The 25954-nt window shown below is 42.7% G+C and overlaps 1 protein-coding gene and 1 long non-coding RNA gene across 2 annotated transcripts; one reads left to right on the top strand and one right to left on the bottom strand.

Annotated features, from left to right (window-relative positions):
* Positions 1-11619: 11619 nt before the first annotated feature.
* On the bottom strand, positions 11620-20625 carry RHOH (ras homolog family member H). Its single transcript, XM_078446180.2, has one exon. The coding sequence runs from the start codon at positions 20530-20532 to the stop codon at positions 19957-19959; it is 576 nt and encodes a 191-aa protein (XP_078302306.1). The 5' UTR covers positions 20533-20625; the 3' UTR covers positions 11620-19956.
* A 446-nt stretch (positions 20626-21071) lies between these two features.
* On the top strand, positions 21072-25041 carry LOC132692591 (uncharacterized). Its single transcript, XR_009616450.3, has 3 exons — positions 21072-21178; positions 21303-21486; positions 24358-25041. It is a non-coding gene; the product is annotated as an uncharacterized LOC132692591 (long non-coding RNA).
* Positions 25042-25954: the final 913 nt, after the last annotated feature.

Genomic DNA, 25954 nt, shown 5'->3' with positions numbered 1-25954 from the left:
CATATCCCACACTGGCTCATGTGGAAAGGAAGATCTCCCTCTTTCTGGATGCTACCATTGAGTAGAAGCCCCTCCATCCACTCTGAAATTCTTCCAAAGGAGGTTTAGAATGCTTTTGTGGTTTAACATTATTAACTAATGGAGAAAGGAGCTACTGACTAAAGACAGCTTCATTGACGAGCTTAGTGGGACTCAGTTCTCGTCCTATATCTTGCCAGTTGCATATGAACTCTGGTTTCCCTACCTGTAAAAGAGGTTGATTTTTTTTTTGCCCTTTGCTACTTCACAGGTGGTGGAAGTGATGGTGGGGAGAGCGGCTAATGAATGCCTACTATGTCCCAGAGCCTATGCTAAGCTCTTAACACTCATTATCTCACTTAATCCCCACAAAAACCCTTAAGAAATGTATTTGCATAACCCCAATTTATATTTGAAAAAAGAACAGGGATTCTGAGAAGCTACATAATTTGCCTTTGGTCAATAAGCTAACAAATAGCCATGAGAGAACTTAAACTCAGATCTGATGATGCTAAAACCTGGCTTTTAACTTCTATACCATATGCCCTTGATGTAAATTTATAAAACATCAGACTCATAAATATGGAGAACTGGTGAGTGCCAAAAGGGTGTTGGGTGGGGGATGAACAAAATAAATGATTAAGGGGATCATTAAGGGGGGGGATTAAGAGGTACAAACTTACAGTTATGAAATACAGAAGTCACAGGGCCATCTGGGTGGCTCAGTCGGTTAAGTGTCCAACTCTTGATTTTGTCTCAGGTCATGATCTCACACGATTCATGGGACTGAGTCCCACATCAGGTTCTGCACTGACAGGGGGGAGCCTGCTTGGGATTCTCTCTCTTCCTCTCTCTCTGCCACTCCACTGCTCTCTCTCTCTCTCTCTCTCTCAAAATAAATAAATAAACTTGAAAAAATACAGAAGTCACAGAGATGGAAAGTCCAGCATAAAGAATATAGCCAATGATATTGTAATAACATCGTATGGTGATTATACTTAATTGTGGTGAGTTTTGAATTGTGTATAGAATTGTTGCATTGGGGGCACCTGGGTGGCTTTGTTGGTTAAGCACCTGACTCTTGATTTTGGCTCAGGTCCTGAACTCAGGGTGGTGAGATCAAGTCCTGTGTGGAGCTCCAAGTTGATAGCATGCAACCTGCTTGAGAATCTCTCTCTCTCTCTCTCTCTCTCTCTCTCTCTCTCTCTCTCTCTCTCTGCGCCTCCTCACTCATTCTCTCTAAATAAACAAATAAATAAATAAACTTTTAAAAATCTTTAAAAATAAAGAATTATTGAATCAATATTGTACAACTGAAACTAATATCACATCGTATATCAACTATACTTCAATAGTAAAAATTTAAATATAATAGAATATCATGTTAAATATTCAAAAAGCCTAGAAGAAACATATTAGAAGAGCAATGAAAACACAGTTTCATGTTATTATCCTTTGAATGTAGTATTGGGCTCCAAAATAAACTTCACTTCTGAAATCTTCTTTCTTTCTTGTGGAGAAGAAAAACAAAAAAGGCTTAAAAAAAAAATAACTGTTCTTGGGGCACCTGGATGGCTCAGTCGTTTGAATGCCCGACTTCAGCTCAGGTCATGATCTTGCGGTTTGTGAGTTCAAGCCCCCATCCGGCTTGCTGCTGTCAGCGTGGAGCCTGCTTTTGGATCTTCTGTCTCCCTCTTTCTGCCCTCCCCTCCAACTTGTGCTCTCTCAAAACTAAGTAAACATTAAAAAAAAAAAAAAGTAGTTCTCAACCCATGCAGTGGTATGATACCAGTTCAGAGCACCAGAAGGGACCTTCACCATTATGGAGACCATCACTTTACAATTGAAGACACTGCGGCTGGGAGAGCAGAGGGTCACGGCAAGGCCACATGGGGCTCCAGTTCAAGCCCAATTTTGCCTCACTCAGTTCTTCCCTGGCCCCTTCCACAGAGCTTTAATCTCTGTTCAGATAGTTCTTGGAAGCACTAAAAAATTCACCTGTCCTCTCTCCCTCCTGGTTACCCTCCTTTCCCCCCCTACCCACCACCAACCACATCCTCAGGCCCTCGGTCATCTCAAGCCGTCTGTACTCACCGGGCTGCCTGTTTTCACAGAGCTCTGCAGGCAGGTGCAGGAAGGGCTGCAGGTGCGAGCTTTGATTACATGGTGAGAGACTCCCCCAGACCCCAGTTATTCTTAGCTCCCCACACTCAAGGCAGTCTTATCACTTTGCCACAGAGCACTCCCCCCATATGAAGAGAACCACATCTCCAGCCTTTGCATAGATTCATGCAGCAGCAAAGGACAGAACTATAATTGAATAAAAATAGACATCTATGGAAATATAGCTGAAGAAGGCCCCATTCTTTAGCATTTCAGCTAGACCCAAATGGAAAATCCTCTATGGAACACACTCTAGTCAAGCTTTTGCCAACACCCTTTGGATGAAACTGCTCTTAATAAGGTCACTACTACATTAATACATCCAATGGACAATTGTCAGTTCTTTTCCACTCGAATATCAGTAGCATTTGAAACAACTGAAGAAGGATCAGTACCCAGATAATTATGTCATTTGTCTGAGAGAGTCATCAATGCCCTAATGACAAAGGTTTGGTAGTTAACGCCAAAGTAGACCAGCATTCTTTGAACCTGTTGAATATATATTTGTGGTTTTTTAAAAATTTTCTTTTGTGTTTATTTATTTCTGAGAGAGAGAGAGAGAGAGAGAGAGAGTGTGAGCAGGGGAGGAGCAGGGAGAGAGGGAAACATAGAATCCGAAGCAGGCTCCAGGCTCCGAGCTGTCAGCACAGACCCTGATGTTGGGCTCATACTCACAAACCATAAGATCATGACCTGAGTCAGTGTTGGATGCTCAACTGACTGAGCCACCTGGGCACCCATGTGTTTTAAAGTTAACTGTGTATAGGTTCCTCTATGAAATTGGTTCTGTTCCTCTCAACTTACCTTTTTTTAAAAAATAAAAAAATTTTTTAAGTGATCTCTACACCCAACGTGAGGCTTGAACTCACAACCCTGAGATCAAGAGTTGCACACTCTACCAAGTGAGCCAGCCAGGTACCTCTCAGCTTAGCTTTTTTATTGTCTTTAGTAAGTACCAAATCTATCAAATCTGTATAAATCTGTTAGAAAGCTGTTAGCCCTAAGAGGATGTAATATTATCAACTGCTGTCCGCATCCCTGCCACTTGGTGGGTCCACTATGCAGCAGGAATTGCATAATCTAGTGGTTAAGGTTACAGCCTTGCTGGAGCGTTTTGGCACTTCACTGCCCAGGCTCAAATTCTGGCTCTGAGGCTTCCAGCTTAGAAAACAAGAGAAATAGAAGACATACAAAGCTATCAGGAGCAGTCGTGTAAGTTTCTCATTGCATGAAAGTGCTCAGCCGAGTGAGGAAAGGCTGCAATTCTGCCCGTGCAGCTCTCACCAAGCCCTGTGTCCAAGGCAGGGTTACGTCCACCTGAAGGAAGGCACTCTGCTTGCAGAAGTGTGTGCCCAAGACATGCGTCTTTTCAGAGCGAGTGACTTTTTCTAATTTGCACAAAGACGCCAAATGGCCTCACATCAGCCCTGAAACTGGGTTCTCTAGAGGCAACTCTGAAATTGAGCCTCTGCCTTCAATATAATTTGGTCATGAGATCAGTTAGATGCAGAACCCCAATGCCTAGAACACCACTTGGCACATAGCACTCAATAAGTATTTGTCGAGTAAATGAATATAAAGCAATCTGAGATCAAGATATAAATGTTGCATGTTATGGAATATAGCAGTGTTTCTCAAAATGTAGTCTAGGAAACCCGGGAGCTTTCCAAGGCACTTTCAGGGGACCAGGAGGTCAAAACTGTTTTCATAGCCAAAGCATAAGAGACTGTTAAAAACTGAGAACAAACTGAGGGTTGATGGGGGGTGGGAGGGAGGGGAGGGTGGGTGATGGGTATTGAGGAGGGCACCTTTTGGGATGAGCACTGGGTGTTGTATGGAAACCAATTTGACAATAAATTTCATATATTAAAAAAAAACTGTTTTCATAATACTACTAAAGCCTTACTTGCCTATTTCACACATTCTTTACAAGTGTACAGAGTTCACTGATATGGTTTCAGACCATATGCATATAGTGCATCCAAAGTTACACATTGCAAATTGCACCAGCTGCAAATTGAATGCAGAAGCTGATACGAAATCTAGTCAAGTTAGACATTAGAGCCATTTTCAAAACGGTAAAACAATGGTACTCTCCTCATTACAATTTTTTTTAGGAAAATATAGTGAGTTTTCATTTAAGAATGTGTCGTTTACAAAGTTAACATTTAATGTATATGTTATTTTTACTTTGAATGAATTAATAAATGTTTTGTCATTTATCCATTATAATTTTAATTTGGTTAATATTAATAGCTACCACTCACATCAACAAAAACTCTTTTGGGTTTTCAATGATTTTTAAGAGTGTAAAATGGTCCCAAGGCCAGAAAATTTGAGAACTGCAGATATGAAGCAAACTAGATTATCAGAATCACTTGAGGAAATTTGTGAAAATACAGATTCTAGGCTCCAGCCTCCTAGATTCTGATTCAGCTAAGTTGGGAAAGAGCTCTAGGAATCTGTATTTTGTAAGAACTTCCCTGGTAATTGTGATCACTGTCACCGGTGGAAATAATACACATAATAGAAGTTCGGGGAAATACAGCCCCTTGGCTGGGTCTGTGCAACAGTTGTCAGAAAAGGCTCCAGTTATCCATCAAACATTTATCTAGCACACATCAGATTCCAGGCAACATTGGGAACATTGGCCGGACACAGGTCCTGTCCTGAAGAAACTCATGAACCAGTGGGGGAGACAGACAGGGCAGGGAGGAGTCCCGGCACACAATCATGGAGTTTATGATGGAGCTAATGGGGTACTGTGACAGGAACACAGAGGCAAAGCACTCCACTTCAGAGAGCTAACCTTCCATGTTGGAAAGGTTCTGGAAAACTGGGGGGAAAGGGTGAAAAGGATCTAGATTATGAGTGATGATCTGGAGGCAGATGGTGATGATGCCAATGTGGTGGGGCAGGAAGTTGACCAGCATGGCTGGCTTGAGGGCTAATTAAAGAACAGAGCAAGATGAGATCAGAGAGTTTGGTTGGGCCAGACAATGGAGAAGGTTAACCCCAATTTGCTGCTTGGAGTCTGGTGAGAGATGACGCAAGACAGGCTTTAGGATTACAACTCTGGTGACATCATGGAGGGTGAGGGACTGGAGAATGGCATGCCTGCTAGTTGACAATTAGAATAATGTGATTCTGGGGCCATCCAAGCCAGGCAGGAAAATAAGCAACAGTGCTCATGACCATGGTCCCAAAGAAATTAGATAATTCGCTGAAAATCAGACAGTGGAATGAAGTTCAATAAACCCTCCCTGAACGTTCTCTGCCCTTTTAGTTTGGATTTCATGAATCATTTTATAACAGCAGCTCTTGAAATTTTAGGGTCATGGACTCTTTTTCAAATCTGATGAAAGCGTTAGACATTCTCCACGTAGAAAAAAATGAAATAAAGCAAAAAATTGCGTGTGACTAAGCAGGATTTTCTCCACTCTCATGTTTTTTTACCTTCTCGTTTTCTCCTTCTTTCTAAAAATAGGTGTCATTTGGTAAGAGGAAAAAAAGAATGCTTTCAGCAGAATAAGGCACCAGAGCCTTCCTCAAAGAGGCAGTGAACAGTAGCAGCAGGAAGCAAGGGGTAGAAATTCCACTCTGAAGTCCAGGAAGCTTCCTCCTGGGGAGCCCAAAGGAAGCAATCCAGGGGGAAACAGGGATAGAGTCCAAGCTTGGTGGAAGAGGAGGGGCTGAACAAGGTCATGCAGTGTTTGACCAATGGCTCAATGGAGAAAGTGAAGAGCCATACTCAATGAGTAGGAGTGGTTGCCTAGAAATAAGGCTTTCTTTCTGGAAATGCACTCTACCTTTACACCCACCAGATATTGTAACCATTACCAAGTGCAGGTTTTGGTTTCACTTATCTCAGTTCCTTGTGACCCCTCACCTTCCACACCACTGGGACTGGTCTTCCCACCATCAGGGCTGCTCGTCACAGTTGTGAAGGCTGTTCACTGAACAAGGCTCTAGGCAAAGGAGATAGGAGAGACAGAAACCAGCCTGTGCTGAGCTTGCCGGGCTCTGTGGGTTGGCACGGGTCCATGTGCACCCAGAGCAAGAGCTGTTTCTAATTCTCACAAGGGTGTCCTGCAGGCTATCAGCACTTTCTATTCTTCTGCTTCCTCCTCTTCCCTTTACTGTAGAGGCCATGGCAGAGAACTGTTAGTTATTGTCTCCACAATATAATGTGAGCTGGAAGCACAGACTCCCTTCTCCCCTCCTCCTTCTCCTTACTCTGCTCCTCCATCCCTCCCTTACCTGTCTCCCAGAGCCTCTTACACATGGACTTCACTTGCTCAAGAAAGTAGATTGAGGTAGAAGGAGAAAAATGACTCACTACTTGACAAGTGTGTTTCCACCAAGCACAGAAAGAAGAAAATCGACCCAGACAGACTACAGCAGCCTCCCTCCTCCCCTTGGCCAAAGCCTTGAGCTAAGAGAAGAGTTGTGAAAAAAAGGCAGCCCATAAATGGTACCTGAGTAACAGCCACAGAATTGAAACCACAGAAGAGCTCTGTGTTCTCCCACTGCTGTGGGGTGAACAGACTTGGCTGGGTTCCAGATCACACACCTGCTGTGGCCCAGGCTCTGGGGTAAGTTTCTTGGCTGGAATCAGCCCCAAGCTCAGCATAGCTTAATTCCCTCCCCTCTACCTTGGGGGAGGGGAGCTTTGAAAGTGTGGGAAATGCAAATGTTACTCCACATGCAAGCCCAGATGACTTACCCACTTCAGGCAGCCCTTTCCTCCTCCCAGGGGACTAGGCTCCTGCTGCCACAGATGGTCCCTTTCCTGAGGCCCATAGTGGCTCTGCTCCTCCTCCTCTCATTCCTGTGGGAGCAAGCCAAGACCCGGAGCTTGATTTGGAGCCAAGAAGTAACCTGGTCTTACAAAGCTTTTCACTTCAAGCCTTGACCAAGGTCCATAGTCATCATCATAATAACGGTGAGCATTTATGGTGCACATATTACGTACCAAGCCTTTTCCTTTCCATTCCATACCTCACCTAGTTTACAGCCATCTCCTGAGGAATTATTCTTTCCATTTCATAGGTGAGAAAACTGAGACTCAGAAATATTGTAAAGTTTGCAAGGGTCACTAGCTCCCACACACTCTACCAATCCAACCAAAATGGGACCTCCTCCTTCCTCTTTAGATATAGACATCTGTCAAACTGTATTGCAGCCTTTCTCCAAAGGTCGGGGCCATTTCAAAGATCTACACTTGATAAAATGGCCAGATAACCATTATTAGACTAGACACAAAGAAAAGAATGTCTGGTTAAAAGTCAACTAGACTGTTGTCTGACAGTCAACTGGGGATGGAAGGGGAGGGTATACAAGGGTGACTGGTTTCTCAGAACAAGTCAATTCCATTAGAACTCCATCAGAAAATTGCATAAGTGTTTTATCATGAGTACCGATTTTCTTTCCAGGAGGAGGCTTTGAATTACATCACACACAGAAAGGGTCTTGGACATGGTCTGGGACAATTTTTCTTTCAATGCTCTTATGGTGAACATCACATTATATTGATGTGGTACATGACTGCTGCAATCTAATTATGTAGTAATAACACATAAGCATGATGTCACAGTAATTTCAAAAAAGCATCAACCTGTGTGCCTGGCTTATAACTGGCACTTACTGAATGTTTATTCAGAGAATGAATAAGTGAAAGAATGAACTTTTGCAAACAGAGAATAAATTAGTGAACTAAATCAACCCTGCTCAAAGTGTAATCCAAAGACCAGGCAGGGTAGGTCTACAAACTACTACCAGACCATGGCCAGATAAGCACAGAAATCCAGATGACATATTCATGGGGTATCTGGGTGGCTCAGTCCATTAAGCCTCTGACTCTTGGTTTCGGCTCAGTCCATGATCTTAAGGTTTGTGGGATTGAGCCCCACATCAAGCCCCACGTTGAGCCACATGCTGACAGCATGTAGCCTGCTTGGGATTCTCTTTCTCTCTCTCTCTCTCTCTCTCTCTCTCTCTCTGTGTCCCCCCCCCCTCATTTGTGCCCACATTCTCTCTCTCTCTCTCAAAATAGATAAATAAACTTAAAAAAAAAAAGAAAGAGGACATATTTGAAGTTTTTTTTAGCAACTGGATAATGTCTATTGAATCTAATAATAAAAAATGGGACTTACATTTTATATGTCCCTTTATGTTTCATTTTTTCCTATTAATTCTTTGTCTTTTCTTCTAGGAATTCAATGTGCTTTTAAACATTATTGGTCTGCAAAGATTGGAAGTTTAAAAAATAGTAATAGAGATCTTTTACTACAGCAGTTTAATCAGACGATCACAGACAGACCCGTTGGAAAAGCCAGATGACTCTATCACATGATAAGTTTCATTCTGAAAAAAATACCCTGGCAGAGAAAGAGACCGTGAGTCTGCCTTACACAAACCTTCAGCCAATGAGGTCTAACATCAGCCTTAACTAAGATGACTAGTCATTTTTCGGAGGGAGAGAAATAGAAGTGTCCATTCTACCTCCTCAACTACAGCTTCTTAGAGCCATGCCATAGCATGGCGACTCAGCAGTGATCACTGTCTCCTCCTTACCCTACCCCCAAACTTCAGACCCAACCAGGGAGAATCAGAGACATTAGCATCAAAGCAGAGCAAAATCTGAGACTCTGTGTTGTGGCAGGATGGGGGTTTTCTTCCTCCACCCCACCTCCCTCTTTTCCTTCCTCTCTAGTCCCCCTCCAGCCCTTCCTGGGCAGAAGTCTGGTAAAATAGAGGAAAGTGACCATGAAAGCCTGACAATGTATACAGGTTCTGTCTGATGGGTGTCAATACTAACAATAGAAATGTGTGTTTATTTCATAGCTCTTCTGCTTTGAAGGGGTTAAGCCACCTCCAGAGAGCTTCTACATGGATCTCAGCCCTGTGGGAAGGGCAAAGAAGATATAAAAAATTGAGGGACACTGGGAGGAAAATACAGGAGAAAAGACCAGAGAGAGAAGAACTGGATGGATGGCTGTTAATAACAAGACTGTGATGAACTAGACAGGTGACTCTCTAGGAAAGAAATCTCTGGAATTCACATTGGTCATACCAAGACTTTTCTTTTTGGTTCCAGATGTTCCCATAGGCCTTTCCAGTTATGTGACCTAAGAGCTAGAGTGTGGAACCACTGTTGAAAGTGAGGTGGTCGGGAGATGGGCTTGAGCCAGATGCCTGGACTGAAGCTTAACTCAGTGTCTGACCTTGGGTAAGTTTCCTTATCTGTAAAATGGAGATAATAGCAGTGACTTTATCTTGGTTATTTACAAGTAAATAAATTAATATATGTAAAGCACATAGGGCTGGATATATCTGTGGTTGTTACTACGGCATTACCCCCCCCCCCCCAACACACACACATACTCACACACTCTTACCTTTCCAGTGCAAAGTTCAAAAGACGACCACAGATGCAATGAACAAGCATGTGGTAATAGGTTCCTCGGAAAAATCTGGGATAGTTACCACACTGCCTTTATACACAACGTAGGAGTATGTATATTCATTAGTATGCTGACACTGAAAGCTGTTTGCAATATAGTAAGTGCAAAAAAAGCAGATTGGAAATCCGATTATACCATACAATCCTTGTATGGTAAAAATACACACATATGTGTGTAAGAAAAATTCTGGAAGGATAAATATAAAAGATGATGTAATGCTGATTATCCGAGTGATTTTTATTATTGCCTTTTTGCTTTGCTGGTTTTTTTTAATCTTTTCAACAGTAGGCATACATTTGTGGGGGAATTTATATAATATTCATATAGAATGTATATAATAATATTTTTTTACGTTTATTTTTATTTGTTTGGAGAGAGATAGAGAGAAAGCAGGGGAGGGGCAGGGAAAGAGAGAAGGGGAGAGAGAATCCCAAGTAGGCTCCATGCTGTCAGCACAGAGTCCAATGCAGGGTTCCGACTCAGGAACCATGACATCATGACCTGAGCTGAAGTCAAGAGATGCTTAACTGACTGAGCCACCCAGATGCCCCTATAATAATCTTTATATATATTCCATTATATCTAAATAGATAGATAGATAAATAGATGTAAAGAATTTGTTTCCTTTATGTTCCTTTAACCTGCCCCAGCCAGCAGGCTGGCTTGCAGATTGCCCTTCTGAGCATTTGCGTAGAGGGTTGGGAGAACACCTTCAGGTTTCCCCTGAATCCTTCAAGCTTCAGCCCTGAATTGTGGGCCTGTATTTCTGGTTATTGATCTTGTTAATAACAAGCAAGACAGTGCTGTTGGCAGGTTGTTGTGTCTTGCGTCTTCCTGCTTTTTTGTTGCTGGTTTCATGGAGGTGGGGAGGCTCTCTGTCTCTGACCTTTTCTTTTTTTTTTTTTTAATCACCTGTCAATGCCCCTGACATTTAAAATAAAGGGTAAATCTTTAAATGTCCATAATTGCGACCTGAAACAAATAGACACAGAGTCCATAGCTCAAAGGTAGAGGCTGGAAGGTCGGAGGCCTGACAGAAGAGGCACAAGCTCCCAGGCCCAAGTACTCAAGCCCCAACTTTGCCTGAAACAAGCTGTATATCCTTGGACAACTAGGAGAGTCAGTCTCCTCATCTGTAAAGTGATGAAGTTGGGCTCACTCCTCCCTGACATCCCTTTCAACTCCAAAAGTGTGAGTCTGATAATATAACAATAGTAATACTATATTACATAATATATTATAAATATTACATAAATAGTATAATATATACTATATAATAACATATATTATATTATATATTATATATTAATATATTATATATTATATGTATTGTATGTACACACACACACACACACACACACACACATGTAAGGCCCGGACACATCCTCACCTTCCTGGGCCTCATCTCTCTCAGTCTACTTCACAGAGTCACCTTGAGCCCCAGATGAAAGCCTGCTAGAGTGGAAAATGGGAAGTTTGTGCCAAGAGATCTAAGTACAATTCCGATTCTGCCAAGCATCAGTTAAGTGTGTGTAGATGAGGCATTAGCTTTCCCAAACCTTAGCTTCTTTGTCTGTAAAATGAGCCCAGCAATAACCCACGGCATTGCTGTGAGGTCATGCGAGACAATGTCCACAAGGTACTTAATAACCTATAAAGTGCTAGGTAAATACTGGTGATTATTACTGTTAAGATATGGGAAAGCAGCCTGGACGCCTTTTAAGAGCTACGTGAATGAATCTGTGAGATAATGGCAGTGAGGACTGACCCACTCAAGGAATGGAATTCAGTCTCCTATGGCCATGGCACCGTTCCAGATGCTGGAGCACTCAGGGATGGGAGGCGGGTACCCGGCTGCAGAGAGAAAATGACGAAGGGGAGGAGGAGGAAGAGAAGAGAAAGGGGATGTATTCTAGAAGTACATCTGAACAGTGATTACTGGGACTCTGCGAAACCTTTTTTGAAAAACACGTTCAGTCAAAACCCTCAGTGAATCTCCAGTTCCCTGAGACCACAGCTCTACCATCTGACAACTGTTGTGGGTTAACTCCGGTGAGTCACTTGTAAATTGTACCCTTGCCTGTTTGCATCAGTGTAATAGCTCCACAGGCAGGTTGGGGCACCTGACTCTGCTCTTTCTAAAAGGGCAATCACGCACGGCTGTATCAGCAGATGGGCTCCGGTGTGCTGGGACCTTGCTGCTTCTCAGGCCCATGCTGCATGTACATGCAGATTCTTGGAATCGCTCCAAAGGGCCCCGCAGGAAGGCTCTGGGCTCTACTTTGAGTCCTATCTACACCCTGCGGTCTAGTCATTTCCTTCCTTGTTTTCAGGATCTGTGGGAAACTTCTTGCCTGTGTAAGCCCCAACACTACCCTGCTTCTGTAAATCATGTCATTTTCCGTTCCAGCCTATGTGCCAATCCAGCCCTTGGAACAGTCCTAACCCAACAGGCGATGGTCTGGAATCCCCAGTGAAGTCAGTCACTTCTGAAGAAAGCTGGGTAGTGAACACTGATTATTGTGAAAAGCATGTGCGTCCCTTTCTTGGGGACAGCAGAGAAAAAGTGAAGTCTGCTTCCTTTTTCAGAGGAGTCGTTTATCGTTAAATAATGTGGTATGCCTACATCATCCTGGCTTCTTCTCGATTAAAAACATAGACTACTGAATATTCTCTCTCCCTTTTCCTAATTTATTTTATTTATAGCACCGATCACCCATCCAATTTATCTGGTTTGTTTACATAATAATTATCCACACATACACACCTATCCCTACCCAGCTAGATTCTAAACTCCACAAAAGCAGGAACAGTGGTGCAGTCGTGGTGCTAAGAAGGTCATGGTCCAATGGGAGGTTGGAAACATAAACATGTAATTATGAAACATGGTGACTCCAGTGATGGAGGTGTGCTTGGCCGTTACCTCCTTTAGTGACTGAGTCCACCACTTCCTGTGAATCGCCCCCAACAGAGAGCCTAAGGAGTTTAGTAAATGCTGAATGAATAAATAAATGAAGAGAGATCTGTTTCCACTTGGGGAACTGAGCTTCTGTTGATCCCTTCTGTAAGACTCGAAAGGCACCTGCTTTGTGTTGAGAAATAATACTACAAATTATTAAGTACCGGAAACCCGGATTGAAAAGCAAACTTACAAAAAGTAAACAGGTGAAAAAACAAACAAAACAAAACAAACTCTCTACTCATGAAGCTTAGAAAAAGAGTACCCAAAAGGGTGGTAGGAAGAGTGAGGTGATCTGGTGGTCTGGGTTTGCCACCAATTTGTGGAGCTTTGGCAAATCACTTAACCGTCCCAAGATCTTAGTGTCTTCATCCGCAAAACAGCAGCGTCGTCCCAGCTCTAAAGTATATAATGTGACAGTTAAATGATGCAGCTGCCCTTCGCTGAGTATTTACTATGTGCCAGACATTGTACAGCCTTTACCCATATTTTTTTTTAGTAACGTTTTGTTTATTTAAGTAATCTCTAGGCCCCATGTGGGGCTCATACTCACAACCCCAAGATAAAGAGTCGGATGCTCTTCTGACTAAGCCAGCCAGGTGCCCTCAGCCTTTACCTATATTTATTCCTTTAATCCTCCCTACCTTAAGATACTATTGTCTCCATTTTACAGATGAGGAAACTGATGTCCAGACAAGTTAGTTAACTTGCAGGTGGCTGGGAAGCTGGTGAGTGGCAGAACTGGAATTCAAGTACAAGCAATTTGTAGAATCTGAACTTTTAAAAAACTTTTTAAAAATTATTTTTGAAGTTTATTTATTTATTTTGAGAGACAGAGATCACAAGCAGGGGAGGGGCAGAAAAAGAGGGGGAGAGAAGATCATAAGCAGGTTCTACGCTGTCAGCATGGAGCCCAACACGGGGCTCGAACCCACAAACCGTGAGATCATGACCTGAGCCAAAACCTAGAGTTGGATATTCAACTGACTGAGCCACCCAGGCACCCCTAAAAAACTTTTTAAATTATGAATAATATCAGGCACACAAAACAGTGTGTAAAACACATAAGAATATTTTTTGAAGATTAAATAAAAGAAAAAATTTAATGATCACTCATGTACCAACTTCTCAAACTTAAGAAATGGAACATTACTAATGCCTGTGACACTCCTGGATGATGCTGCTCAACTGTATTTCCTACCCTGCCCAGAAGAGGTAACCACTTATTTAAATGCTGTGTTAATCATTCCCACGCTTTAAATTTTTTTTCACTTTAAAGATTATACTGTTAAGTTTTGCTTGCATTTGAATTCCACTAAATGGAATCATATTGTATATATTATTTTGCTGCTTGCTTTTTTTCAACATTCATCAATATTGATGAACTGATGAATTTCTATATTCATCAATATTGATATATACGCCTACAGTTCATTCATTTTTATTGTTGCATAGTATTCTGTGTGTGATATACCAAAATTTTATTTAGCCACTTTCTGTTGATGACATTGGGTTATTTCTAGTTTTTGTTATTACCTACAGTGATGCTAAGAACATTCTCATACATGCTTCCTGGGAAATCTAAGCATGTGTATTTTTAGGGCATGGAATTTCTGGGTCAAGGATACAGGCTATGCATCACTACTGAGTGTTGCCAAATGTTATACCAATTGACACCCCCACAAACATCATATAAGATTTCCAATAGTTTCATATCCCTGCCAGGCTTAATACTGATACTTTTCAGTTATTTGTCAATGTAGTGGTATGAAAATGATATCTCAATGTGGATTTTGTTTTCATTTCCCTGACTACTCATGAAACTTAACACCTTTTCTATTGTTTATTGGTCATATCATGCATGTTTCCTCTTCTGAGAAATGCCCATTTTTACATTAGGCTGTTTTTCTTATTGATTTGTAGTAGTTTTTTATATATTGTGGATAATAGCAGAGCTTCTTAAATGTAAATATGTCATTAGAAGACACACAATCCTTGAACATTGCTATCTCAAAACTATTCTTTTGTTTATTCAGATTAGTCAACATACTTTTTGTTTCTCTTTCAAGCAAATAGATGTTGAGAGTGATATTTCCTGGGCTTTGAGGCTTACGACAGGGCAGTTAGCCAGCTACCAAATCCATACCCTTCAGTAGAGGTTTCAGTACTCTATGTTAGAACATACAGATGACTTAAAATTTAGTGAGTGGATATTAGAATCCCACAGGAAACCAAATTTATCCCAGGTCATTCAGATGAAGAAACTTGAATGAGGCATAACTTGCAGGTCTGAGTTAAGAGAACATAATGGACAATGTTGCTGCATCCTCAAACTAGCACCAGCAGGAAGCCATTACTTCCTTTAGGGCTGAGAGGCAAAGTGAGGAAATGTTGTCTTGGAGCCCACTGAAAGCTGGAAATGTGGAGGAGAGGCTGCCCAGAGCTGTAGCCATGAAAGGACTCACAGCTATTGACAGATAAGCGTCACCAAAGCTGGAAAGGAGCAGGGGAAAGAAAACATCCAACCACTTTTTCCTCCTATCCTCTGAGTTCCAACCAGAGTCTCCCGTTGGCCACATCCAAGTGGAAGCCAGTCAGGAAGAGGTCCTGGGTTATAAAGTCCACAGGGTTAGCCTTCAGGCTCAGAGGAGGGCAACAAGAATGGAAAATGGAACTGGGGGGAGTAAAGACAGCCAGCAGCGGCCACCAGGACAGTGGGATATAAACCACCTGAGACTTTGTCACAGGAAAAATGACAAAAGGAAGCTCACACAGAAAGGCAGCAGAGTCCTAATCATCAGTGTGCCCCTACAGTGCGTAACAGGGATCATTCTCACTGTCTTAGCTAAATTAACAAGTGTAATGGACATTAAATACAGTTTATCATAACTGGTTGAGTTTAACACAGTAAAATTACATGGTAAAACTGAGACATTTTGAAAAGTAACTGTACGAGGGAAATGTCTCCATATATCTGTCTGAGCCTCAGGTTCTTGTCAACAGAAAGAGAATAATACCTAATATGAGCATCGGATGAGGATTAAATGAGACGATGCATGTAAAGTTCCTAGCTCAGGGCCTGGAACCAGTAGGCATTCAAATGTAGTTTGTTGCTTTTATCATCGTGTGTCATTTACTCTTCTTGCTCTAGTTAACATTGCTACAAATGGCTCCTAATTCTGCATAGCTATCCCATCATGTGACCCACTATTGACAAGTTCTAGAATATTCTAATCTGATCTAGAATATTCAGCCTATGTATCTGCATAGGAATCCACCAAAAACATAATGACACCACCATGTGAACAATAGTTTACAACATAAAGCACTTCCACAATCACTGCTGTGTTAGTTCTTAAAGTAACCCAGGAATAAATATCTTTTTTAAGACAAGGAAACTGAGACTGAAAGACACATGATGCAGACTTTCTAACTCCAAAATAAGTCTGGCTTCTTACTCCCTCCAAATGGCTCTTTATCTACCATTAAGTATTAAGTTCCACGTTAGGATATATTTTAGAATCAACCAAAAAAGTTAATGTGGACTTTAGGTTGAATCAAGTACTTTTAATGAACTTATATCACAAGTAAATTCTAGCGTTCATTTGATCTTTAATGGTGAAAAGCTACTCAATATCTTGATGTTTTACTGTAGTAGCAGGAGAGATACAGCCTGAGCAAAAATAAGGCCCTACCCTTGAGTTGTTCTGATGTGACTCAACCAATAGGGTTGTCTTCTTGGCAGTGAGGATGAATACTCACCGATACCCTGTCCCCTATGTCCTATCATAACCCTACAGATCTCATGCTGGATAGATGCCCTTCCTTGGTACCAAATCCTTAAAAGGAAAGAACCAGGCTTTCCAAATTAACAATGAAATTATCCTTAAAAACCAAGAATTGGAGCAGGGACCTTTTTGCGAATGACGGTGCTCTGTGACTTTGGGGGATCTCGTTCTCATTAGCAGAAAGAAAGATAAAACGGGAGGAGTAAGATCAGATTGGAATATTTTATTAAAAAGAATTTTTAAAATATAAGCCGCTAGACTGGTGGGGGTGGGGTCTACAAGGCTGCCTGAGATCGGATGTGGCAAAACCATACATACAACTGGGCTGCTCTGAGAGGAAGTGGAGCACAGTGGTTTTGAGCAGAGCTTTGGAGTCATACAGACCTGCTCAAGACTCCTGGTGTTGGCGCTCACCTGCGGTCTGACCTAAGATTTGTCACATCAGCAGGCTGAGCCTGGTTCCTCATGCAAGATGTACTTACTAGTGTGCTTACTAGTGTCGACATCTACACACACCATGTGGTAAGATAATGCACACTCAAGTGTTTAGCGCAGTGCCTGGACATCCGGGCACTCAGTGAACTTTAACCATTAGGATGCTTTGGGCTTTCTCATTGCTCAGCCTCAGTTCATCACACTAGATTCTGCTGCCCCATTCAGATAGTCAGTATTAAGTAAGACCGAATGGGATGAATTACTCAAGCACTCAAATCAATTCTTTAATATAAACAAGAGCATACTTAATGTTGCTACTTAGAATAGCTAAGGATCAACATACAATAGTCTACCAAATGGTACCATGAGTTTTGAAATGCAAGAAACATATGCCTAAATCTAGGCAGGCAAAACAAATATACACACACATAGAACATACACTGCATGGACTCCAACAAAATGACCTATTTTCATTTCTTACCCCCTAGGCTAGCAAGGATCTGCTTCCTTCTCATAACCACCTTGCACCATAGCAACCCAATTCTTGTCTCTCTTTCCAAGTCAGCTCAACACAACCTTGTTTAGCGACGGTTCCTCCCCTGTGCTGGGCCCTGGGGATACTAAGATGCGGAGTTCCCTCTGCCTTCAAGAACTCACAGTCTAGCAGGGAAGACAGACACTAATTGGCCTCAAGTTCTGCCAGGTCTCTGGGGAGGGCTTATACATGGATTCCTGTTCTCAAGTGTGAGCATACCCAGAGGGAGCCTTTGAGCTTGGTTCCTGCCAATAGGCAGAGGGCTTATTATCTGTGCATGTGCCCGGGTGAAGGCAAAGCCATTTGAGTGCCATCTCTGACTTTCCCTTCTTCCTCCCCTTCCACCGTGGAATCACCTCCTCTTCCTTCACTTTGCATCAGGTACCTGGGCCCTCCCATTTTCAGACAACCCTCCCACCTCCCTTCGACAAGAAAAAAATGAAAAGCCTGGGGACAGCCAATCTTAGGGAGTAGAAATTCATTCCTGCTAACATGTTAAATACCCCTTTACCCTAAAGCCTGTCTCTGAAAAAACACCTGAATGAGTGATTTTAAACTGTTTGTATGTTGGAGGTGCCTGGGTGGCTCAGTTGGTTAAGTATCTGACTCTTGATTTCAGCTTAGGTCATGATCAGCTCAGTCATGATCAGGTTGTGAGACCGAACCAGCATCAGGCTCTGCACTGAGCATGGAGCCTGCTTGGGATTCTCTCTCTCCTTCTCTCTCTCTCTAAAAAAAAATAAAAAATAAAAAATACTGTTTGTATGTTGGAGGAGAGGGTCAGAATCAACAGGGAAATCAGAGGTGAGCTGTGCTCGTCTTCCCTGCCTAGTCAGCTTTCAAGCACTCCAACCCTCTGGACACGCAGTGCAGAGAGCTGGATATAGGTGCTCTCAAGCCAGGCACACGGGAGACACAGAGGTGAGGATAAGCCACAGGACTGGGGGACTGGGGATGTCTGGGTGAAGGCAGACCGGGGAACTCCGGTCTCCAGAGACTAAACTCCAGGTCCTGGGCCTTTCCTGGATGTGAATGAGAGAAGAGAAGGAGAAAGGAATCTGGGGACAAGCACAAACCTGATTTTGGTACTGAGCATAGCCACAGAGGACTGAGCACATAAGGAAACCAGAAGGTTAGGTTGGGTATGCCAATATAAGTTAATCATAGTCATTTATGTCAACTCTCTTACCGTTTGTATGCAGTGGCCATGCTGTATTAAAACAATGGTGTACTTTAACAAACGTGGTTAGGTGAGCAAATGATATACCTGGGTGTCTGCAGTCACAAGTTCTCTCTCAAGTTACGTAGACCTCTATTCCCAACTTCAACAGCTGAATGAGATCATTGCTTTTAAGCCATTAGATAGAATGGGGAGTGGGGGCGGGGTGGGGAAGTATCCTCCTGTATTCAGTACTTCCCCTGATAACTTTTTATTATCGTAACAACTGCTGTGCAGTTTGTCTGTTCCCTATGCTTGGATTCTGCAAATTTTTTTTTTCACACAGGTGCTTCATATTCGTGAAATAGTAAAAATTATAAGTTCCTCCATTTTTCCCCTTACCTACATGCACATATAGGTCAACACCTTCCCAATTGCTTGGATTGGGTCCTAAAATTAATACATGATGTTGCCATGCCACCTCAGGTTAGCACTCAAATAACGAATTTGCAAAATTACCATCACACAGAAATTTGGGCCTGCTCTTCTTCCCAAGACCTACAGCCAGCTAGGAACTGTGGTGTTGGAAGAAGCAGGTACCAGTTCCTGAAACGAAAGTGTGATTTCCTCACTTCTGCTCCATGTGAGCCGTCTGATTCCCTACCTGGAAGGTTTTCCTCCCACCTATTTTGGCAAATGAGGGAGGAATGCTTAGTGCATAACTGGAGTTCTTTGGGTGAAAGGTAGTGTCATAAATAAGAAATGCTTTTTTATATAATTACAGAGAAATCGAGTGACAGCTACTGCAAATGTTAATTTTTAATTAGACAGCATTGAAGAATCTTGTTATTGAACTGTATTTTATACACAACGGAGAGTAACAGGTGGATGGAAAATTAATCGCAAGGATAAGGCTATGGTCACTTCAAAATTTGATTACCTGGTAATATCCAGCAGGCAAGTGGTGTTAACAAAATTACTACTTCAGGTGAAAACACTACAGACCTTTGGCAGAGCCCCATAGGGTTACAATTGTGTGTGGGAGCACGTAGGGAAAGACTTTCCAAATGTAAAAACTAATTATATACAAGAGATATACATTTTACTATTATTTAAATAGAATGTGTCTTTAAATATGGAATTCTTTGAAAAACTCACTTCATTGTCCAAAATTATGGAGGCTATTTTGGCTTTTTAATCGAAGATAGAGTCTTCATTATAGGTCCTTCTATTTGGACTGGGCAAGCGGTCCATTTCTAGAGTGTATTTCATAAAAACAGCCAGTGGCCAAGTCTCATCAACAACTGTATCCGAAAGGAGGTGCTGTGCAGTATGTATCTAGAAAGAGCATCAGTTCTTGCCAGCTTGTCCGCTCTCCCTGTCCCTTTAGTCTTTGGGGTGAGTAAATGAGTGTGGGCAAAGTCTCCGGGAAGTTAGAAAATCTTGCACTCGTTAATGGAGAAGAACCTCCTTCTGTTGCGTCTCCTGGCTTGGTTGACAGCAGTTCGGACGGCACACTCAAATACCTGCTGAACCCCTCGGTTGCTAAGGGCTGAGCACTCTAGATAGCCCTTTGCTCTCACTTCCTGGGCCAGTTTCTTTCCTTCTATGGCACTGACGCAGGAGGCCCTGTGGGGCCCCATCTCGCGCTGGTCAGTCTGAGTAGCCACCACCAGCACAGGTGTGCAGGGCAAGTTGCTCCTGATTTCACCAATCCACTTGTTCTTCAGGTTCAGGAAAGAGGTATGGTTGGCTACAGAATAGCACATCAGCACCACGTCTGCCTGCTGGTAGGACAGGGGACGGATGCTTCTGAAGGCATCGTTGCCCGCCGTGTCCCAAAGGCCCAGGCTTATCTGGATGCCATCCATGAAGACGTCCACACCTGTGTTCTCATACACCGTGGGCTTGTAGGCCTCCGGGAAGGTCTCTGAAGTGAAGCGCACCAGCAGAGAAGTTTTCCCCACAGCAGAATCTCCCACCAACACACACTTGATGGAACTCAGCATCTTCCCAGCCTGGATTCTGGGTTACAAGTTCAGAATCCCAAGTAAAAGGGCCCTCAGTGGGTTGCTGAAGCAAATGCCATTCAACACAAGGAATGGAAACCAGATGGGGTTTCTCAGGACCCCTGACAGCAATTCTCCTCGTCCATCTAAGGGAGACACAATCTACGTTGAAAACCTTCAACAGCTAGTCTTCAACTGCAACAGAGAAAACAAGGGGGGGGTGATGGTGGAGGGAATTGAGTCTTTCTTTTTCCCTTTTCAATGACGGGGAACTTCCTCATTGGCAAACTGATTAAACACGCCCACCTCTGTGTAGCCAGTCCAACCCACTGTCCACTCACTCTTCCCTTTGGCAAGAAAAGCTGGGCACATACCCCAGCACAGACACCCACAACCCCACCCAGTAAGAAGCAGAAGCTGATTTTATCTCTAAATCAGGCTAATGATAAAAATACCAGCAACTGCTCCGATATCAACACGAAAAAGACCTCAATAGCAACCTGATGTGTGAATGTGGCGTCTTCAAACAGCTCTCTCTTGGCTTCTGCTCCAAGAAGTGGAGAAGGCAGCAGACAGCAGCTTCAGTTTCTAACGGACCCCAGCCACTTCGGGAACTGCAAGAAAGAGAAATGTAATGAGTGACGATGTAGGCACTTCTCTTCATTTATTGATTAATCAGCCAGTCCTTGGTTTACGTGGGAATTCATGCTGAGGTCAGAGAAAAGAAATCCACCAGAACTCTAAAATTTTGCTGTGGTTTTTCTTTTCAGGTTTTGTCAAAAACTGGCTACAGATGTAATAGAGAGAGCACTGTCCTTGGCGTTTTCTGCATCTGAAATCAAGCTCCGTAACCAATACGACGACATAGCTTTGAGCATGTGACTTCATCTCCAAGCCTCTGTGTACACATCTGCAAGAATGCGATAAACTGAGGAACCACTTCTCAGAGATGTGGTGAGGATTAAATTAGTTCTTTCTTTCCAACGTTTCGAAACAGCTATGTATGCACCAGGAACACCACTGGGCCCTAGTCATATAAAATAACTGGCTTAAAAGCAAACATATTCAGTGCCTGTCTCTTAAACAGGACTGTACAAATATGACAGCATCTGAATTTCAAGAAAGGGTCAAATAAATTCTCATTCACTGCAGGTGTAAGAGCTCCAGACAATGAGATCAGCTTTGGAGACGGTGTCCCTTCCGCTCAGGGACATCATCACAGGACAGACCAGCTTCAGACGAAGGAAAAATCTTTCAGACCAAAATTCAGAGTAAAGGTTATTAATGCAATATGGGCTTATAACCTCCCCCACAGGCTGTCTTCCTGACTTGTTATATGTAAAGCAATGTAAAACAGACCCATAGGTCTGCTTCAAAACGTAACTTTTTTTCTTAATTTTTTTTTTTTACATTTATTTATTTTTGAGAAACAGAGTGAGACAAAGCTTGAGCGGGGGAGGGGCAGAGAGAGAAGGAGACACAGAATCTGAAGCAGGCTCCAGGCTCTGAGCAAGCAGTCAGCACGGAGCCTGATGCGGGGCTCGAACCCACGAACTGTGAGATCATGACCTGAGCCAAAGTCGGACGCTCAAATGACTGAGCCACCCAGGCGCCCCAAAACATAATTTTTTAAAAAATCACTCCTCTAAATCCTGACATTCCCTTCCGGGAAATTTTTGTTCTTATCAACCCGTAGTTTCTGTTTGTTTAATTAGACGTAACAGCATTTGCAAATAAGTTAATCAAATACATAATTCACATGATTTTCGCATTTTCATTTTTTTAACGATATGTGAGCTGGGTGACCTTGGCCAAATTACTTAACCTCTCAGAGTCCTGGTTTCTTCATAAAAATGAGAATAAGAAAATTACCTCTTCATGAAATTATTGTGAGTATGCAGCTTGTGGAGAGGCTGTCTTAGCATAGAACCTGGCATGTGGGACCTATAGGGAACCATCATGTTATGTATTTCCACTACAATTTATTTAAAATGCCAAATATTGAATGTCTGTGGCATGGGGGCTGGGATGTCAAATGTTCAGCTGGACTCTGTCTGAAGACTCACACTGGGTCACTCATGCACTATGGTCCTTGACCTCTTCGTCACCAGACCTTTGAGCAAAGTCTCCCCTGGGGGGCTCTGTCAGGTCTCAGACCTTAGCTCTTTAGAACTATAGATGACTTAAATATACGCGTTTGTGATCCTCTCATTACTTGGTCCAGAGCCAAGACCTTTTAAGACATTTTTGAGTTTCATTTTGATGCCAATGAGGAACTAGGAAAAATGTGCATGTGTCAGGCTTTTGGTTATTAAATAAAATCTTTCTGATAGATTGATTGAGTAAAAGCCAAATTTCCTAAGTAAGTATCTGCAAAAATAAGTAGATGAGGCGAAATTGTTGAGAACACCACTTTAAAGTTGGGTGGATCTGGAGTTGAATCCGAGCTCCCAACTGACCACCCATGCAACAACCTTAGCAGAGTTTCTTAATGTCCCTCAGCCTCCATTTCCTCCTCTGAAAATTGTTGTAATAATATCTACATCATGGGGTTGCTGAAAGAATTAAGTGTGCTTAGATGTATACACTCCTTAGCACAGAGCAGGACTCCTGGGTGGAGGGTGAGGTATGACTCCGGATTTTGACTCAGGTCATGATATCACAGTTTATGAGATCGAGCCCCACCTTGGGCTTTGTGCTAATTGCAAGGAACCTGTTGGGATTCTCTCTTTCCCTCTCTCTCTGCTCCTCCCCTACTTGAGCTTTCTCTCTCTCTCTCTCTCAAAATAAATAAATAAGCATTTGAAAGAATCCTTAGCAAATGTAAACATATTATTTGTACATAGTCAACACATAGCAAACATACAATAAGTAGTCCTTACTAATAATAGCATTGTTAAATAATAATTATTAAATGTAATGCTAAACAAATGTTAATTATAAGTGAGGAATTTGAAGTGGCACTATAGAGTTTTCTCTGCCAAACAGTGCCCTGTGTATCTTATACCAAGCCATCGTGACCAAAAAGAGGGGGATTTCTTCTTGTAGCATGAAAACAAAAATATCATGTAAACAAAGAAATTCCTGTCTAAGCTGTTCCACCTAGCAAGCGTCAAAGAGTCAGTGACCTTCATTCTTAGCCAGTTCTAACACCCTGAGGCACATCAAATCAGTTCTCAGGGCCTCAGTTTCCCAAATTATAAAGTAATTTGACAAAATTAGCTTTCTCTGTGGTTCTATTAAAATGGAGGCCATGAGGGAAAATGTTATTACCTGCCTCGGTGAAAACAAGAACGTAAACCTCTGTATTACTCCATAGCAGTAAAGGCAGATGATAAACTTTGATGACACACGTAGCCTTCAGCAGATGGCTAAATATGGAGCTGGGAGAGGGGAGGGGAGGGGCTCCAGTCCATGTTAGAGCAATACCCTATATAGACATGAGAGATCATCTCCAGTCGGCGTGTCACATGTACCCACAAAAGAGCCGTTGTGGGTCCCATAGTCAGTGTGGAAGGCTGATGGGCTTGATTTCAGTGGAATTCCTCCCTTTAGGAGAAACTAATGGACCTGTAGGTGAAAAATAGATGTGGGTTTCAGTGGTACTGCACAAGTGGCCAACCGGCAGGGATGACCCACTTATGTGTCTCTCCACACAGAAGAGTAACTGAGAGCGAATTCAGATGGCATCCTGAGTAACGCCACCAAGTGACCCTTTGAGGACTTAAGTCACACTGGAATCCACGACCTTTTAATCTCAGAAGCTCTCAGTTCTCAGTAACTTGATTTTTGCCCCCTTTCTCTTTTTTTTCACCATTTTCACAGAAAGTACACCTTCCACAGGCCCGGATGTTCACACATACAGAGGAAAGAGAGGAGTGAGGCTTCCCCTCGCAAGGGCAACAGTGGAAGGATCTTCCGTCTACTGCAGCAAAAGAACAAAAGCAGACGAGAAGGAGGGCATAGGGACGAGGTGTCCTAATTTGCCTCATCTCCTGGAAAGCTGAGGGACATCCAGTAGGAAATCCTGGTTTCACTTGGGCCTCAATTCCCCATCCCAACTAATGGGTACCTACTCTCCCTTACTGACCTTTCTTCAGACAAACTCAGTGCGTCTCTATTTGCCTGCGAAGACCTGCCCTTCACTCACCCCCCAGCTCCCACCTCTTCTTGAAAACGGTTTCTGATGATCTGACCTACTGCTGGATCAGGCGTTCCCCTCTGTCTTGTCATAATCTGTCCCCATGAACCTCTCACGTAATCTTCATCACACCCCGATAAAGAAGTTGGTCCTCTTACGCTTATCCCTCCTCTATAAAACCAGAATAAGATCTGCCTGACCTTCCCTGCAGGAAGCTGATATGCATCAGGTGGAAATTATAACAACACAGCAACAATTCGTGCTTGTACTTCTACACAACTGTGCATTTAGAAGTCTTCTCTCCTTTATTCTGTGAGACAGCCCCTTAGAACAACAGAGCACTAGATAAAACTAAGGTGAAATCAGGACCACTATTAACTAATGCCAAGTTCTAGGTTATCTGGGCTTGGATTGAGGCGGCTTACTTCAAAATGCTGATGGAATCATCAACTATCTTTTTTGCCAAATGTGAACCAGGGCTGCCATCAGCCAAGAATGGCCTGTCGATTACAGAGAATACGTCTAAATGTCATCCTCCTCAAAAGAGCTTTGGGCAAAGGAACTGCTCTAGCGGCAGCCAATTCATTCATTAAGGAAATTGATTCTACCACGAATCTAACACACTTAGGTGATTAAGAAAGCATCATGTTCTTCAGCAACACATCTCCTGCCAGGGCCTTCCATCAGCGGCCCCTCCACTGCCTAGCAGGGACACCACAGCAAGAACAGGCCTTGCCCTGTATGGGTGAACCCACGGAGAGCTCCTCATCTGGCAACGGAGCTGCGTGCTTCATTTCCTTTCTTTTCCTTGGCAGGGGTGGGGGATGGGGGGCTCAATTCAAAAAATCTTAAGCAACTTAATAGAAAAAAAAGTGTAATTATCTCTAAGTTTTATCACTCCAAATTCTTACTCATTGTCTAATAAATATACACTCGTATCTATGTCTTCTAAACATTTTCTCAGATTGTTTTAAAATGCTGATTTTCAATATAGTCTACACACTTGCCAGGTTTTAGCTAAATTGCTTCCCATTGTTTCAACAATTCATAATTGCACTGCCATTCTCCGTTGTTAGCAGAGCCTTTGAGTTAGTTCCCCAGTATTTCACTATAACTCACATCTGTGCTTTTTTTTTTTTTTTAATGTTTATTTATTTGAGAGAGAGAGAGAGAGAGTGCAAGCAGGGCAGGGGCAGAGAGAGAGGGAGACACAGAATCTGAAACAGGCTCCAGGCTCCAAGCTGGCAGTACAGAGCCCCATGAGGGGCTCGAACCCACTAG

The sequence above is a fragment of the Panthera onca genome, chromosome B1 (genome assembly GCF_046562875.1).
Source record: "Panthera onca isolate mPanOnc1 chromosome B1, mPanOnc1 haplotype 2, whole genome shotgun sequence".
Lineage (NCBI taxonomy): Eukaryota > Metazoa > Chordata > Mammalia > Carnivora > Felidae > Panthera > Panthera onca.
The sequence above is the reverse complement of the archived record's forward strand: the minus strand, read 5'-3'. Positions and strand labels throughout refer to the sequence as shown.

Coding starts and splice junctions, on each gene's coding strand:
- RHOH (XM_078446180.2), bottom strand. CDS start 20,532: ATGCTGAGTTCCATCAAGTGTGTGTTGGTGGGAGATTCTGCTGTGGGG.